General features: G+C 39.2%; 2 protein-coding genes across 2 annotated transcripts in view; one reads left to right on the forward strand and one right to left on the reverse strand.

The window, feature by feature from the left end:
* The window catches only part of LOC311301587 (uncharacterized protein), a 61448-nt gene extending 50284 nt beyond the window's left edge, over nt 1-11164 (forward strand). The window contains exons 6-11 of the mRNA XM_084426843.1: nt 5753-5872; nt 8681-8771; nt 8886-8931; nt 10452-10550; nt 10633-10692; nt 10909-11164. Of these exons, the coding sequence (XP_084282969.1) occupies nt 5753-5872; nt 8681-8771; nt 8886-8931; nt 10452-10550; nt 10633-10692; nt 10909-10935 (443 nt within the window). The 3' untranslated portion in view covers nt 10936-11164. The remainder of the gene's footprint in view (nt 1-5752; nt 5873-8680; nt 8772-8885; nt 8932-10451; nt 10551-10632; nt 10693-10908) is intronic.
* The window catches only part of LOC311301705 (uncharacterized protein), a 571741-nt gene that overhangs the window by 175373 nt on the left and 377390 nt on the right, over nt 1-18978 (reverse strand). The gene's annotated exons all lie outside the window — the stretch shown is intronic.

Here is an 18978-nt window from a genome sequence, read left to right on the forward strand (position 1 = left end):
ATCAAACTACACCTTTGTTATTGTAAAGAGGTTAGCGACCCCTAGTGGCGAAAAATTTCATACTGTACGTTTAAAAGTGCCGTTTCCATTCTAATTATGCTTTTAGACGAAAGTTCGCCTCGGGTAGATTAACAAAAAGACCCTCAGTTGCATTTTGGTGAGGGTTACCCTTTAATGTTAGTTTTTCTCTGGCTGCTGAAAAGAAAATGTGTTCTAGTGATGGGTCGGTCATAAACGATTCGTTTATTTTGAACAAATCTTTAATATGACTCAGGACTACTGAGTGGTCTCAGAGAGTGATTCGTTCATTTTGTGACGACCGCGCATGCGTAAAATCCTATGGGTTCTGTACCGGAAAGAGAAATGATTAGTTCATCTCTTGAGTCTTCGGGTCTGAGTCTTCTGAGTCTTTCCTTCTTTTGACAGCTGACGTGATGGGACAGCGCTGGACACATTAATGAGTTAATAATTCCCAATCTTTCTTATAAACAAGCGTGTAGTCAGTTTTTTAACAGTTACATGCTGCATTTTTGGTCTCAATCTCAATTTCTTATAGCTTTCTTATTTCTTTCAATTCAAAGAATTTGTAGAATTTCTATCATGATGGTTCTTCTCCATATGAATGTTACAAAAGAGTTGGTAATTTAAACTTTATCTATGATGTGGAAAATCACATTGATGTATATACTGTATATATATATATACTTGATGAACAAGCTTCTTGATGATGACGATAACATACAAATGTCATTTACGTCTTTTAGTTTGTCAAGAGATTTAAAGCACCGCTATTGAAGAGTGTGCATGTGCGAACGTGCTCTACTAGGTAAGAAGGATCCTATGATTGCATCTGGAAATAAAGCAAAATAACAGAAAAATGAGAGAGTCCTCAGATGTCATGTCTGTAATTTGTAGCAAAACATCTAGTGTTAATTTGATCTCAAACAGGTTGAACGACCACTTTGCGACAATACAGTTTTGGGAAACAGTCGTGATTCGCTAGTTGATTTCTTCAGCGATGCATCGTACTATGATAGTTAAGCTGTTTGTGGGCTGGACATTGTACGGACATCATTTGTGAAGTTTTGGAGGGATAATTTCTGTATAAATACTTTTTTATCATTTATTTATCATTTCGCAATGGATTTCGCAATGGATCGACGACGACGACTCATCGCTATCAGGAACCGGGTGGTAAATATGAAACCATAGCAACGCCCATACACAAATTCTCGCCGCCGAGTTTCCATTGGCTGCGTTTTGACGCTCTCATTTGCATAAAGTATCCACCGAGATACTTTTTTGCAGCGCCGCTGTTGACCAAATCGACGCGACCCATCATGCTTTGCTGGGGCGTTTTTGCTGCCTGACGTAGTTCCATAGGAAATGAATGGGCTTTGGCGTCGCGTCAGAAATCGAGACGCTGGTGGACAAGCGGCTTGACTCGTAACTGCTGATAACGACGGAACTTGTGAACATTAGCCGCGTTTCCACTGTCGGGCCAGTGCGAGCCAGGGCTTTAAACGGGCCATGCCGGGCTAATAGCACCGGGCCTGCGTTTCCACTGTCGGGCCAGAAGCTCCACAGCGCTTCACTAAAACACGCCCGTAACACGCCTCTCTGGGACAACGTCACACTAACCCATCATTTCACCAACAAATGGAAGTTTTATCAGAAAACTAATCAGGAATCACTGGAAACAGCGTTGAAAACAAACATGATAAACACTTGCTGCCATTTTTGTTGTTTAGGCTACTTGAATATTTAAAACCCAAGCATCGATGTTTTACCTCAGGTTTACAATAAAACGTGATACATTGATCATAATGAATTAATTTATGTCAAAACTGCACATTAGTCACTCAGAAATAAATTACCGTTAGGTCTATTTCACAAAAGAAAGAGGACACACTTACTTTTTCAGTCGCGTCTGTTTCTGTTTATCTGGTAGTTACAGGACATAATACATCACATTTAGAAAAGAATGATCATTTCTACAAATATATGGCACCAAAAATACGACCTGAGGAGCTTTAGCACTCTCTCGACTCCCATTCAGATATTTTCAGTCAGAGAAACAGAGGAAGCTCCCGAAAAAAAAGTTGTTTTATTTTATGATAGTCCGGTATAGAGAGACGAGACGTAGGCTATGACAGATAAAATAAAAACATGATAGCCTTTATGATTGGTCTGATTTCTTCAAGCGTTCACTGTTTTTTTTACTATGCGTATCTTCAAGCGTTTACTATGTTTACTATGGTAATGTTAGCGCGCATAGTCTTTTGCATCACAAACAGAAGGCATTCAAACATGAACGCAAGTTAAATCATTTTAAAAGTCTTTAATGCTGACAGAATCATCCGGCGCTGCCGTCTCTCAACGGTAAACTCCGCCTCTGTTCGTAACCACTCCTCTAGCCCGAGCTGGCCCGCTTTGGCCCAAGGTATTCGACGGGCCAGAAATCCTGGCCGTTGGCCCTGAGTAAGCCCTGATCAGGCCCCAGAAGTGACTGTGGAAACGCGACTGGCCCTGGCACGCACTAGCACGGCCCGGCCCTGGCCCGACAGTGGAAACGCGGCTATTGTTGGCTAATAACTGTTTTTAGATTTCAGCAAAAAATCAATGATAATGGCATTTAAATTATATTACAATGTGATGATGATGATTCAGCATCATGCTGATTTTGTGACTTTTTCTAAATGATCTATCTATACACACACACAAAACTGGGCTTGATTCGGTTGTTCTGAAGGTATTTAAAAAAAAAAAGTCACACTCAAGACCTTTGAAACGAGTGTCTTTTAAATGAAAATTGTTTTTTATTTTTCATTTGTCAAAAAAAATCAATAAACCCAGAATATATCTGAACATTTCCATACCTCAATGTACTAGAGCACAAATGCAATGTGGAACGAACGTGATCACTTCACACACATTTTACTTTTATGTACTAAAAATGTGTTTCTTATTCTAAAGTTAATAATTGTATACATTTTGATTATTGAAAAAAATAATATGCAACTGCATTCAAGTCTTTTCTTTTAAAGTTAATAATTTTATACATTTGGATTATTGAAATAAATAATATGCAACTGCATTCAAGTCTTTTCTTTTAGTGTCATTACTGCAAATTTATGTGGCATTATTGCAAAAACAAGACACTTCAAAAGACCTCAAATAACAACAAAGAAATACTGATTTAATGTATTTTAAAATGTTTAAATATATATATATATATATGCATTCATAACTAAAGCTGTTATAAGAGCAGTCAGTCACATCCAAAAAAATGAATGGATCTCTATGGGGCCTCTGCTGGAAGTCTATGGTAATTACACTCTTTGGCAAAACTATATTATCTGCAAAAAAAAAATTCTAACCAGCAGATGAACAATTATGCATCTCAGACCTAGATCAATATCCAGAAACAACTCATGATTCATTTCGATCATCATTAATGTGTTTTTTTTTTTGTTTGTTTTTCATAAAAAGGTAATATTTCATTTGCATGCTAATGGTGTAGCTGAGGTATTTTGCAGTAAATAGGTACAAAAGTAATTAAAATCTCCCAAAACATAGCATTAATGTATAGATGAGAAGTAAACCAAAAAATTATATATTACGTGTATTATTAAAAATGTTAAAAAAAAATAAAAAATAAAAAAATACAATCACTCTATACATTTTTGGGGTCATATTGACTGTAAACAGGACACTAGAGACATATGAGGAAAAGATGGTTCAGTCCTGTGTCTACTGGGAAACTTCCCGCTAAAACTGTGTAAGAATGTTTAGAGAGTGTTATCCTTCCTTTTAGGAGAACATTCTGGGAACAAAAATACAATTATCTACAGAAAACATTACAAGAACAAAACATACTGCTCTCAAAACATTCATAGAACAACAACATTTCTATCTGGGATGAGCTCATATTGTCAAGTCAAGTCACCTTCATTTATATAGCGCTTCTAACAATATTGATATCGAGATCATAGTATGAGCACACAGTGACTGCGCTGTGAGTAACAGAACTACAAATAACCTTTATCTTTTGTTGTGTTGTACTGGTGGTGTAAAGGAATACACATATTCTCCTAGTGCATGTTTAATCATATTGTATTAAATGATCTGCTAATGCATTATTTTGTCATGACTTTTACTTGAGAGGGCCCTAATCATGATCAAATTCACTGTTAACTACTTCCCAAACTCAGCTCATGATTGATCATAAACTGACTGTCAAACACACAACGAGTGTTCAGCTCAGTGAAGTGATGTTGTGTGGTCAGAGAACAGAAGTACAGGATCATCACGCCTGTGTCTGGATGGAGAGTGAACTACTGATCCCAGCAAACCTTCCCTGAGTTTTGCTCCTTCCTTTGGGAACTGTTCCACAAATATTCTGTGTGGGTTTTGAGTTGTTATTTAGTATTTAGCTGTGCATAAGTCACAGTAGGGTGAGTCTGAAGGAAAGAGAGAAACACAGAACAGATAAAGAGCTTTTAAGGGCAGTTATTAGTGTATTTCTACGGTTGAAGAGGAGGATCAACTAATCCTGTGCCGTCCAGTAATGTTTATGACAAAGCTGAAATCAAAAGTTCAAGATATGATGATATTATATTATTTAAATTTGTTTCAAAGTCAGAGTATTTCTTATTCCATCTTAAAGAGGCGTTTGATTTGGTTTATCTATAAATGTTAATGAATGCATTAGCTATCAAACAGCGGGAAAAGACTGTAGGATTTGAATCTTCTGCTTTGTATGCTGGTGGGGTTTATGTTTTATCATTTATTAATATCATAATGATCACTGAGATATACTGTGTTTCAGGAACAAGTGGAGCGGAGGAAGTGTTCATCAGTTCTGGGGAAAATGTCTCCCTGTCCTGTAATAAAGCTCTTTCTGACTGCAAATCAACTACATGGATCCGCTCTAACAGCTTCAGACATTCAGCAGTTAGACTGATTACTGGAGGGATAAAGAATAAAGACACAGAGAGACATGAGAGACTGAGTCTGGAGTCTGACTGCTCTCTGAACATCAAGAACGTCACAGTAGAAGATTATGGATCATACACCTGCAGTCAATATGTGAATGGACAGAAACAAGGATCTGATGCTTATGTTCATCTGCATGTTCTTCATGGTAAGTTTATGATTATGTGGTCAATTTAAAAAGGGCAGATTCTCCCTTTAAACTCAGATGATGATTGAAGAGTCTGTGATTTGTGTCTTGTGTTCAGTTTCAGTGTCTCCATCATCATCTTCATCATCATCATCATCTTCATCATCCTCACAGGCTGAGATCAGTCCAGGCCGCTCTGTGACTCTCTCCTGTCAGTGGTATTCATATTATGGACTCTCCTGTGAATATTGGGTCAGTTCTAGGGGATTTGAGCTGTTGTGGGTGAATCAGGCTGGTGTTGATCTGAAGACAGACTCCAGATATCAGATATTATCATCATCAGATAAATATCGCTGTATCCTCACTCTGACTACAACACTCCTGAATGAAGATGACAACAGAGAGTGGAGATGTCAGCTTACTCAGTATTATCAACTCAAGACCTCAGTCAGATACACTGTCAAGTATTCAGGTGAGAAACAACACTGTAAAATATGATGTTAATGTCCTACAGTTATACAGTAATACAGTCCAGCCTCTCCTCAACTACTGCCACTGTAAACTGTGATGATGAACACAAACTGCAGGTCATGATCGATATGAACATATGATGTTAATGTCCTACAGATGATGCGTCTGAACATTCATCTTCTGCAGATCCAGTCGCTTCACCAACACTGATTCCAGTCAGAAGCTCAAACTCTGAGAAGACATCAAGCCGAACTACAGCAGCAGCTCCTACACAAGGTTCATGATCACATGATCACTGTCACACATCATCAGTCTCTCGCTTCAGTGGTTTGCACTGGCTCTCACAGACTGGTTTATCATCACACATATTATCTACAAAATAAGCTCTTTAGTCAGGTTTGTTGAGTCAGGTTGAGTTTTGATACAAATGACCGGTCTTGTACAGTCTGTTGTCTGATGCAAAATAATCATAATATACAGCTAGTGTAACTCACAAAGATGCCTAACAAAGGTATCAATCTGACATGTTTTTTTCTGGTCCCTACATCTCAGGTCAATATCACTGACATTAAATCGATGTTGATTTGATGTCAGGAAACATCAGACATCAAATTGATGTGAAATTTATGTCAATACAATTGTATTGAAATGTCTGAAAAAAGTATATTTATTACTCATTGTAAATCAATGTGACAACATCTAAAAGACCTAGCCTGAATGATCTTGAAAGTTGTAGACCTAGGTCTATGTATTTTGCATGTGTGTTTTTATTTATTTAAATCCTAGCATATTTACATTTAGTTCACGTTTAAAATGACAGCATACACTATAATTGCATATACTATAAAAGGTAAATTTAATCTGATATTGGAGCTTGATATTGAATAATATCAAAATAGCATTAAAACGACATCAACATCATGGCATCCTGATGTCAAATAGATGCCCAGCAGGCACAGGATATAGACTACAGCGTCGGTCAGACGTTGGATTTTGGTTGGAAATGAAAGTCGGGTTGACTTCTAAATCCAATGTTTGTTTGACGTCAGGCTCCAACGTTGGGCAGTCGTTGAATTTTGGTTGGAATAAACCAAACAAAAAGGTGAAATGCATGGCCGTACACTTATTAGCAGCTTCACTTAAAACTAACCAGATTTACTTTATTTAATATCTGGTTTAAAGAAATAATATTTTGTATTTTAAAGTCACCATGATGGTGGTTAGCGTTTGCTTTAGTTGTGCTCTTGACCCTTGACTCTTTAAATTAAGCTTTTTTCTGGCTGCTATAATTGTGTGTTTATAAAGCACAATTGTTGTATCTTAAAAAGCCAAGAGAAAATGAGATCAGGTGATGTTAGCTGTTTATTGATGATGATGTTATCATGTAATAGTCCTAATCCCTGATCTTAATCAGTGTCTAATGCTTTGTTTATATAGGACTTGTGGTTTTAACATTGTTTTATTCATAATAGAAGTCAACTGATTCTACAGCATATCTACCAGTGTTGTTTATTAAAAATATATACTTGATATATCCAGATAATCAGATCAACTCCATCTGGATAATTTATTAAAGCCGCAATGCATGCTGGGAGATATGGGTGAGTTTTGATTGGTGGTACCCAGCATGCACTGCAGCATGAAGCATTTCATTGATTGTCACCATTGTTGAGAGTCACACACTGATTCTTGATGGCTAAGTAATAATGTAGAGGAAAAAGTTTAATGCACTAAATGTTTTGAAAATTCTTTATATTTTTTAAGCAACATTGCTCTCACGCTGTAAAATCAATTGTCTTCTATTATAAAACAACATTAAAAACACAAGTTCTATATAATCAAAACATTAGATACTGAATAAGATCAGGGATTCAGGCAATTACATGATGATATCATCATCACCTGATCTAAATTTTCTCATGTTTTTTTGCCACAACAAATGTGATTTATAATCACACAATTATAGAAGCCAGAGAAAATGTTATACTTAAACGAATAAATACTTATATAGTCATCATAATCATTATAACTACAATCATTTATAAACTGTGTGCGTGCACAAGTGTGACTTGCACAAAAACAGCAAGAGAAACACTAATGTTATAGCATCAACAACCCAACTAAAGCAAGCACTGGTAACATTAAAGTTAAACACTAAAAGGTCAAGAGCCCAACTAAAGCAAGCACTGATCTCTATAATGGTAACATTAAAGTTAAACACTAACAGGTCAAGAGCCCAACTAAAGCAAACACTGATCTCCATCATGGTGACATCAAACTTTATTCTTTTCAATAAAGCTTCAACTTCTAAACCTCTGTTAATTCTCAATAAGAATGTTAGTATGAAAGAAATAAAGTCTGGATTGTAATAAGTGAAGATGCTGAGATCCTGAGAGATCTGTTAGTATTTAATGTTCTGTTGGGGTTTAAAGTGTTTCTGTATGGTGTGTTTCGTGTGTCACCGTTGTGTTGAAGAGTAGAGCCTGAGCTTCAGTCCAGGATGAGCAGAGAAACACTGATGAAATGTTGCATGTTGCTTTATTTAACTGACAGTAACTGTGTAGTTACTGATGCAGTGACGTATAGTCACAACAAATCATGCATATAATTAACTGCATGTTTTTCAGTAAAAAAAATCAGAACATAAATGTGAAATAACTGTGTTTTAACTGTGTGTTTCTGTTAAAGATTTATGAAGATTTCTGTAAAAGTATTTTGCACTTATTTAAATTAGGATAATTTACTTTATTTTTACGGTTTTTGTTTGACAGCCGCAGCTGACGGTCATTGACCGTTTTTACGATTTTATTTTTTACAGTGTAATTGTAAGTCAATACATTTCAAGTCACGCTAGTCACCACCCAGCCAGCAATGACATGTGGGGCCCAAATGGGTCTGACATGTCCCACTTTTAGTACGTCTGGGCTTCCACGGCTTGCCCCAATGTGGATCCCGGGTGCAAGCCCATAATGGGGCCCACATTTGCCGCCCATGAAGCCCTCATCTGGGCCCCACATGTCATTGCTGGCTGGGTAGTGTCTTTCTTAGTTTGTAGATTTAATTATGATATTCTCCCTCTTTCAGTTCGCCGTGGTGCTGGTTGGCTCGTCTGGCTAGTGATCACAGTGGCATGTGCAATATTCACTATCATGATCACCATCATACTGTATACAATGTAAATAAATATGTATCAACAAAGAGTAATATAATTTGCTTTTAGACTAATGCAAAGGTACATTTGAATATTACATTAACAATGAAATGGCTTGTTTCCGTTTCTTTTTTACAGTCAGAAGAAAAGGATAAACTGCAGATCTGCAATACAGGAGTATGTGGTGAGATGGCCAAAACCACAGAATGATACTAATAAATCAATAACAGCTTCTTTGTACATGTAGAACACATATATTGTCACGTACTGCTCTGAGACACGAAGGTTGAGGATCCAAATGTAGTTTATTTGAACAGAGGGTAATCCAAAGACGTAATCCATAAAACAGGCAAGAGGTCAGAAAAGACCAGTCCAGTTGGAGAGAAACCAGTCCAAACAATAACAGGGTCACAGGGACACAGGGGTCACAGGGGACACAGGATCTCAGGGGACACAGGTTCACAGGGGTCACAGGGTCACGGGGTAACAGGGTCACAGGGGACACAGGATCTCAGGGTCACAGGGACACAGGGTCACAGTGGTCACAGGGGACACAGGATCTCAGGGTCACAGGGACACAGGGTCACAAGGGTCACAGGGGACACAGGATCTCAGGGACACAGGGGTCACAGGGGACACAGGGTCACAGGGGACACAGGGTCACAGGATGTCAGGGTCACAGGGGTCACAGGGGACACAGGATCTCAGGGTCACAGGGACACAGGGTCACAAGGGTCACAGGGGTCACAGTGGTCACAGGGGACACAAGATCTCAGGGACACAGGGGTCACAGGGGACACAGGGTCACAGGATGTCAGGGTCACAGGGGACACAGGGGTCACAGGGGTAACAGGGTCACAGGGGACACAGGGTCTCAGGGTCACAGGGTCACAGGGGTAACAGGGTCACAGGGGACACAGGGTCTCGGGGTCACAGGGGTAACAGTGTCACAGGAGACACAGGGGTCACAGGGGACACAGGGGTAACAGTGTCACAGGGGACACAGGGTCACAGGGTCACGGGGTAACAGGGACACAGGGTCTCAGGGTCACAGGGGTCACAGGGGTAACAGGGTCACAGAGGACACAGGGTCTCAGGGTCACAGGGGTCACAGGGGTAACAGGGTCACAGAGGACACAGGGTCTCAGGGTCACAGGGGACACAGGGGTCACAGGGGTAACAGGGTCACAGGGTCACAGGGGACACAGGGTCTCAGGGTCACAGGGGTCACAGGGGTAACAGGGTCACAGAGGACACAGGGTCTCAGGGTCACAGGGGTCACAGTGTCACAGGGGACACAGGCAAAAAGGAACCTCCAAGGACAGGCAGAGATCAAAACCAAGAACATGGGAATAACAGACAGAATGCTCAGAATTGCAGTACAAACACTAAACAAGACTTTGCAGAGAATGAATGTGAAAACCAGGCTATTATAGGGTGAGTTAAACAAGGTAATGAGACAGAGGTGAATGTGATAATGGATGAGAGTCTGATCTAAGGATTATGGGGAATGTTGTGGATATACAGTATATACACACACTCAAGATTTGTACATGGTTTTATGAGTAGAGACTGTGGAGTGATTACACTTTTGATTGTCATGACAGCGATTTAAAATCTTTTACATTCATTCTTTTTTTTTTTTTTTTTTTTAATGGTGATAATCATTTTTCTCTGATTTCACTTCTCTCTGTTTCCCTGTAGAACGATCCCAGAACTGATCCCAGAACTGATCCCAGTGAAGGCACATATACAGGTCTTGACCTCGAGTCCAGATCACCTGACCTCTACAACACACTCCCAGTAAGAGGAATATCAAAAACTACGTGTAAAAGAGCTGCATTCAAAAGTCAAATAATCAATAATCAATGTGTTTTTCCCATAGACTGTCCATCCCAGACCTGCTGTTCACCAGTCAGGCTCTTCTGAATATGAGAATCTGTCCGTAAGTTTCTCAAGTCTTCTCAATTTCATACATTTTTACAAAAAAAATGTCTTCAGTAGTCAATCAACTAGTCAATAGATACTAATCAGTCTTTTCTTTTGTTACAAGATGGATTATACAAGTCGTTTCACTTACAGAAATATATATTTTTTCTGAGATTATTTGTACCATTTGTAGTGTTGATTTATGTAAATGTGTGTCTTATTTCTGTTGTAGCCACAGCAAGACGCCACAGTAAGATGAAGCACAAGCTAAACTTTACTCAACTTTTGTCTCATCGCTGGACAGATCCACATCACAACTACTGATGAAAAATGAAACGCATCTTCAGAGTTTCCATTCTGCAGAAAGTAATGGATTATATTCATGTGACATAATTAAACAGTCAAAGTGTAATTAATTAACAAGATTAGAGTTGTTTCTGTAATATTTTATACATTTTATCTGTGTATTAAAGAGTCCATGTGACAGATTTTTCTCTTTATTCCTTTTCAAATAAAACATTAAATGATAAAAAGGTACGAAGATTCAATATTCTGTTTAAAATCTGTGTTTTAAAGTGTATATTAAACTGGCCAAGTCACGTGATTTCAGAAAACGAGGCTTTGTTAGGTCATACAATGTCAAATGAAATTTGAAATTCTTATAATTTGATGCTAAAACAGTGGTTCTTGTACTGCCATAGTAACCAAGGCGACATACATGGACAACTGCGTTACGTGTAGCGGCAGACGCTGTTGCCGTAATGTTGCTGTTTCGTCCAAACATTATGGACCATGGCAAGCAGACTTTGGGACAAAATGAGAACTCTCATACAGCCAACCAACTAACACATAGAATAACATTATAACTGTCAACACACTCAAAATACAGTTTAGTATGATAGTGTAGACCAAGTGAAACAGTGCTGCGTTACCTTACTAGTTTAACTTGTTAAATTAACTGATTAGTGTGAATAGCTGCTAGTTCGGTAAAATAAAAGTCCTCGTGTGGAGCTGATATCTGGGGGTCAGCCCTATGTTCCCACGGGCCTATGTTCCCACATTTCTAAGAATTTTTTTTTTACTGAAAATTTTGAAAATTAGGCCCTATGATCCCACAGCCCTATGATCCCACAGCCCTATGTTCCCACAGTCCTATGTTCCCACAACCATATGTCCCCACAGCCCTATGTTCCCACAACCATATGATCCCACAGCCCTATGTCCCCACAGTCCTATGTTCCCACAACCATATGTTCCCACAGCCCTATGTCCCCACAGTCCTATGTTCTCTCATTTAACCCCCCCATCCCCCGAACTTAGTTAAGCAGGAAGCGCCAAGTGAGGGGTAGGTTTAGGTATGTTAACTAATAAAGCCCTAGTCCCCTATGAAGGGTAGGTTTTAGTGCTTATGCTGGTACAGGGATAGCCCAATTACATCCCAGACAAGTCTCCCTCCTGTGAGGGGTAGGTTTAGGTATGTTAGGGTTAGGGTTAGTGTAAGTGACTACCAAATTGGGAGAAATGGGGATACATAAGGCTGTGGGAACATAAGGCTGTGGGAACATAAGGCTGTGGGAACATAGGGCTGTGGGAACATAGACATGGTCCCGATATCTGTCTCTCATTAGCAATTGAGCCCTACTTCAAACCACTGTCATGTTAACAAACATCAATGTATTCACATGAACATTATTTCCCCATAAACATTATTAGATCCATCGGCATGATGACAAGTTCCACTCTCATTCACTGCGTCATCAATCTACGCCTTTGTTATTGTTTTGAAGAGGTTAGCGACTCCTAGTGGCAAAAAACTACATATTGTACCTTTAACAAAAGGCTGTATCAATTAATTCAGTGAACTTAATATTTTATTTAGTGAAAACAACACAAAAACGTGTGATGCTGACAGAGGTTGGATTATCGTAGCTGTCAGAGGAATCTAGGGTTTTGATGAGGCTGTTGATGAGCATTCAGTGATCAATAGTGTGATAGATGAGCAGAATCCGCTGTTAAACTCTGATACACGTGACTCCGTCTACTGGCGTTCAGTTCTGTGTAGATCTGATCTTGTGTTTGTGCTGAAACAACATCTGTGTAGTAGGAGTCTGTGTCGACCGCTTCTGTGTTTGTGTAATCCAGGTTTATGGGTCTGTAAAATTCCTCTTTATCACATTGAGCTTTGCTGGAAGCCTTATTCTCTGGTAGTCATCCTATATAAAATAAATAAATATAACTTATAAATTATAAGCAGAAAACAGCTAATATATAATATATACTGCCTTCTTAAGAGTCTATGATTGGATCATTATCACAGTGATTATTTTGTTTCTAGCATTTTATATGTTTGGCAACAGTTCTTCTAACCCTAACTGATGGAGTGTGTGGTTTTCATTACTTAATCATGCAGGAAGACACATAATGGCCATATTCCAGGATCACAGTGTCAAGATTCATCAGGCTCAGATTGTGAAGGAATGGTTTGGAGGAGCAGGAAGAATCATTTTCACACATGAATCTGCTCCTCTGAGTCCAGAGTTTAAACTCACTGAAAGTCTTTAGGATGTGCTGGAGGAGACTTTACAGAGAGCTGGACTCTTGCATTGACAATACAAGATCCTGACCAAAAACATCACAACAGTTATTTCCATCCAGAGATGAATTTTGATATTGTCATCCTGGAATATGGCCATGATGTGTACAACAATAGTGTCTCAATTCTAAAATAAAACTGATGTTAAAAAAACAAACATTATTAATTATGAATGAGATTTGCTGTCATCACCTGAACTGGGTTTGATATTGTCCTTCGGTGATGAGCAGAACCTGACAAGAACATAACGATTTAATTATCGATTTATTGAAATATGCAGGGACTCTTTCAGAACTTGAACAGAAGATGTTTTGAAGAAAAAGACATGTTCTGTTAGTGCTGTAGTCTCACCTGAGTTACTGCGACTGCTGTGTTTCAGGACTTGAAACAGACCAAACAGAAACACGAAAAGCAGAGCGCAAACACACATCAAAGCCACCATCATCATGAACCTGGAGTAAGACTCCATGAGCAAGACACCTAACCCCAGCTGCTCCCGACGAGCTGGATGGCACATGGCTGACACCGCCGTCGGTGTATGAGTGAGTGAGTGAACTGGTGAATGTGAGGCTATGTAAAGCGCTTTGGTGGCCATAGGTCTGTGAAAGCGCTATATAAATGCAGTCCATTTACCATTTGATGCAAACCCACAATGAGTTGACTGAAAAAAGCAAAACCACATGTGTGTGTGTGTGTGTGTGTGTGTGTGTTTCGTAATCTCACCACCAGGGGCCTGTTTCAGAAAGGAGGTTAAGTGAAAGCTCTGAGTATGTTAACCCTGAAATGAGGGAAACTCTGAGTTTTCTGTTTCAGAATGGGAGGTATGTTAAACCTGAGAAAGCAGAGTAAGTCAAGCCCGTTTCTGAAAGAGAGGTAACTTATACTCAGAGTCAGTTACCATGGTGACTTACTCTGTGAACCTAACCTGGTCGGGAGCAGGTTTTCTTCGGTAAACCCGGAGTTTCTATCGGTCTCCTCCCACTTTTTTAAAGAGGAAGTGGTGTTTAAACACCTCGTTCATTCTTTCAGTACATTTATCAAATTAATCTTTTATTAATAAATAAAATATTGCTATTTTTTACTGCAGTTTTTTTCTATTTTTTTAATAAGATGAAGTCTATATATCTCCTTAACTGGCAACTGAAAATACAGTAGTAGATTAGAGTTACTATAGCGACCGACCACGCCCACACCCACAGCGTGAGGAAGAGTCAGCGAATTCATCAACCGTGACAATGAGAGAGAGAGAGAGAGAGAGAGAGAGAGAGAGAGAGAGAGAGGAGAGAGAGGGAGAGAGAGAGAGAGAGAGAGAGAGAGAGAGAGAGAGTGAGAGAGAGTGAGAGAGTGAGAGAGAGAGAGAGAGAGAGAGAGAGAGAGAGAGAGAGGTCTTCAACCGTGTTCGGCAGCAGCGGTTCTAGTGAGAATGAAACGCAATAAATCCATTTTGATTAATTTGAGCAAAAATGTGTTGTCTTTTACCAAGAAAGTGGCAAGATGAAAACCACTGTTTTCTGTTTCAAACTCTCACATAGCATTTTTAGGTTCCATAAAAAAATAAAAAAATAAATCCAGATTTTGATTTTCAACATTTTCTTGAATTAAAAAAGACTTCACGTATAAAAAAAGAAATAAAACACAAACATATTTCCAAAACTGTAAAAGGTTAGGTTATATAAAAATAAACCTATCATAAATTATTTAATGATAAACATATTACTGTCTTAAGTGAACTCATTTATAGTTATAAATGCAAATAATAATAATTATCAATATTAGGCTATTAGCCATGTATTAGGCTACATATTTAGAAGATGCTTTTTCCCAAAAAGGAACAAAGCAATTGGTCAAAATGTCATTAATAATACAGGTTATACAATAATAGGCTAAAATTATCACAAATAAACAAAATTGTGACGCATATCCAAGGGTTTGTGCGGAGTGTGGAGCGCGCACTGCATGGCAGAGGCGCGGGCGATGGATCAACGATGGAAACAATTTAAAATACTCTTTAACTTCTGGTCATACAGAAAATAATACATCATTCGCAAATACTTTGATTTGTGTAAATTCACAATAACAATAAAACGACGTGCTTTCGAAACATAAAATAAAGCATGATCTCCATGAACTGGAGCAGCGTCTCAAGAATGAACTGAAACAAAATACCTATAGGCTACCTAACGTTACCTATATAAACTTGAAATGTCCAATTTTAAACAAATAAATTCGAATCGAAAGCAATGAAATACCTTCTGAATCGGATTATGTAATCTGTAGGTGCATTTCTTAAATGGATAGTTCACTTTGAAATTAAATGTTGGTATGTTTTAGCTTACCTCAAGGGCATCCAAGATGTAGGTGTCTTTGTTTCCGCAGTAGTTTCAATTTTGATATTTTTAGGTCAAACCGTTCTTGTCTGTCAGTCATATAATGCAGGTCTATGGTCGTTATCTCAAAGAGCATGCACAGAGAAGTCCAAATTAAACAATTCCCCATCGTAAGTACACATTGATGGCCTAAGACACGAAACGAGCGGTTTGTGTGAGAAAATGAACAGTATTTGTATCGTTTTTACCTCTTGTAGCCTTCACAACCACATCCAAGTGATCTGAGGGCGCGCGCGCTTCCTGGTGTGTGCGCACGTTCTGGCTTATAGTCTGCGCAAGCAGATCACTTGGACGTGGTTGTGTAAGAGGTAAAAAGTAAAAACGATATAAATACTGTTTGTTTTCTCGAACCAAGAAACCTTATGTTGTCTTTTACTGTAATAAAGGTCCACTGGAGGCAAGTTGAAAGATGAGAACCCAAGTGCAGTTTATTGTAACAAAAACAAAACCATGGCGTGGCATGAAAACAAAAACCAAAGCATGAACATGAACATCGCACAACAGCAGACTACAGGAAACAATACTTGACAAAGACACATGGCAAACATGAGGGCTTAAATACACAGACTAATGACAAAACAAGGGACACCTGTGAACAATGATCAAACAATCAGACAATAAACTCATGACAAGACACATGGCAGGATCACATGACTACAAGGGATCACATGACAGACAAGGAAGCAAACATGAAAAGAACAAAACCAGACCAAAACCGTGACATTTACCAAGAAAGTGGCAAGATGAAAACCACTGTTTTCTGTTTCAAACTTTCACATTATAGCATTTTTAGGTTCCATAAAAAAGGGAAAATTAATGGACGCAAAAGTAGGCCTATTATCCTTTTTATCATACTGTTTACTATATTTATTTGCTTGCTCAAATATCGCTCTGAGTTTTGGTTATTTTACTGTTGTTGGTTGTTAGGACCATTGAAATAACTGGCCGGTGCGTTTCATTGATGACGATTCATTCATTCGTTCGTCAGCCAATCAGATTCGATCATTCAACAGCCCCGTAGTAGCTAGGCTACAACTGTAAACAACGTAAAAGCTATATGACTTTAAAGAGCAGAACAATGGCTAAAAAAAGAAAAGTGGACTGCGAATATAGACAATTTCAAGAGAGATGGGAAACCGAATATTTATTTTGTGAATATAAAGAAAAGCCAATGTGTCTCATATGTCAAGAGTCACTCGCGGTTTTTAAAGAATACAATCTAAGAAGGCACTTCGAAACTAAACATGATAAATATGGAAGCATGGACATGGAACTGCGGCTGCTTGAAGTCAAAGAACTAAAACACAAACTTCAGCTACAGCAAAACATGTTTACTCGCATGAACAGTCAAGGTGAGGGAGCAGTGAAGGCAAGCTTCATAACTGCAGAGGAGATAGCAAAAGCATGCAGGCCGTTCACAGAGGGGGAATTTATTAAAAACCGTATCGAAAAGGTATGTGGTGTTGTGTGCCCGGAAAAAAAGCAAGCCTTTGCCAACATCAGCCTTTCCCGAAACACCATGGCTAGTCGCGTGGATGAGCTGGGCTCCGACTTAAAGATCCAGCTAAAAGAAAAAGCTAAGGACTTTGCTGCATACTCATTGGCTATAGATGAGAGTGCAGACAGAACGGACACTGCCCAGCTCTCTACATTCATTAGAGGGGTAGATGATAGGTTTTCCGTTACTGATGGACTTTTGGATTTAAAAGCAATTCACGGGACAACATCTGGACAGGACATCTTCTCACAAGTGGAGCAATGCGTCAACGACATGGAACTGCAGTGGAATAAACTTGTTGCGCTGACAACTGATGGTGCGCCTGCGATGTGCGGGGAGGTCCGTGGTTTGGTCGGTTTGGTACGTGAAAAAATGAGGCACACGGGAGAAAACCTCACAGCCTACCACTGCATCATTCACCAGGAGGCCCTCTGTGGAAAGGTGTTGGGCATGGGGCATGTAATGACTGTTGTAAACAAAACAGTCAATTTTATTCGTTCACAGGGATTGAATCACAGGCAATTTAGAGCACTTTTAGAGGAGGAAAACTCTGTGCACGAGGATGTGCCATACTACACAGAAGTCCGCTGGCTTAGTCGGGGTAAAGTTTTGCGAAGATTTTATGATACCCGCGTTGAGATCGCTCGTTTCATGGAAAGCAAACAAAAGGTCATCCCTGAGCTTGAGGATGAAAAATGGCTGAGTGACTTGTGACATAACCGAGCACCTCAACACTCTTAATGTTAAACTCCAGGGTCGAAAGCAGCTGATCACTGAAATGCGAGACTCCGTAAAGGCGTTTCAAATGAAACTGCGTCTGTGGGAGGGCCAGATGCGCCAAGGCAACCTGTCTCACTTTCCTATTTGTCAGTCAGTCAGTGACACGGTCACCATCCCGTTCCCGGCTGAAGTGTATGCCGACAAACTGAACACACTGAAAGTGGAATTCTGCCGAAGATTTGCTGATTTTGAAAGACAGAAATTCAACCTTGACCTGTTCGCGAATCCATTTGCAGTAGATGTTGCCACTGCGCCTGAGCACTTACAAATGGAACTCATCGAATCGCAATGTAACACTCATCTAAAGAGTCGGTACGAGTCAGTTGGGGCAGCAATGTAACACTCATCTAAAGAGTCGAGTCAGTTGGGGCAGCTGAGTTTGCACCTCTACTCCCTGAATCAATGCCACAGCTTCGCCTTCACGCTGCACGTATTATGTCTATGTCCGGAAGCACCTACTCATGCGAGCAGATGTTCTCCATAATGAAGTTGACAAAGACATCCCACAGATCGCGCCTCACGGACCAGCATCTGGTCTCGGTAATGAAAGTGGCCATGGCAATGGACATTAACCCTAGAATAGACGAGATGGTTTCTAGGAAAAGATGCAGAGTGTCTGGTAAGAGTTAAAAAAAGAGCCTTTTGCTTGCATATTTCCTTTCAAGACTTCAAGTTCAAGTTGTCGTTTGAAAGTAAGAGCTTCTAAAATAAGCCAAAATAAAATGTTCAATCTCATTTGTTATCTATTTACATTTATCTGTCTACCATTTGTTGAATGTTTTGCTTTATCAAACAGTTTGTCTGAAATCGTTGTTTTTAAGCATGTTTCTTTTCGTAGTAAGAGCTACCAAAACAAGCAAAATGATATCTATCTACCATGCGGTATTGTTAACTATTTTGCTAAGTATTAGATTAACATTGTTTTTAAAGTAGGCTACTGTTTTATGCTACTGTGTTATGCTGTTATCCTGGTCAGAGACCACATTTCTTGTTGTGGGAAAGATAAAAAAGCCACAAATATGTTTTGTGAAATATGTAGCCTAA

This window comes from Rutilus rutilus, assembly GCF_951802725.1.
Source record: "Rutilus rutilus genome assembly, chromosome: 1".
NCBI lineage: Eukaryota > Metazoa > Chordata > Actinopteri > Cypriniformes > Leuciscidae > Rutilus > Rutilus rutilus.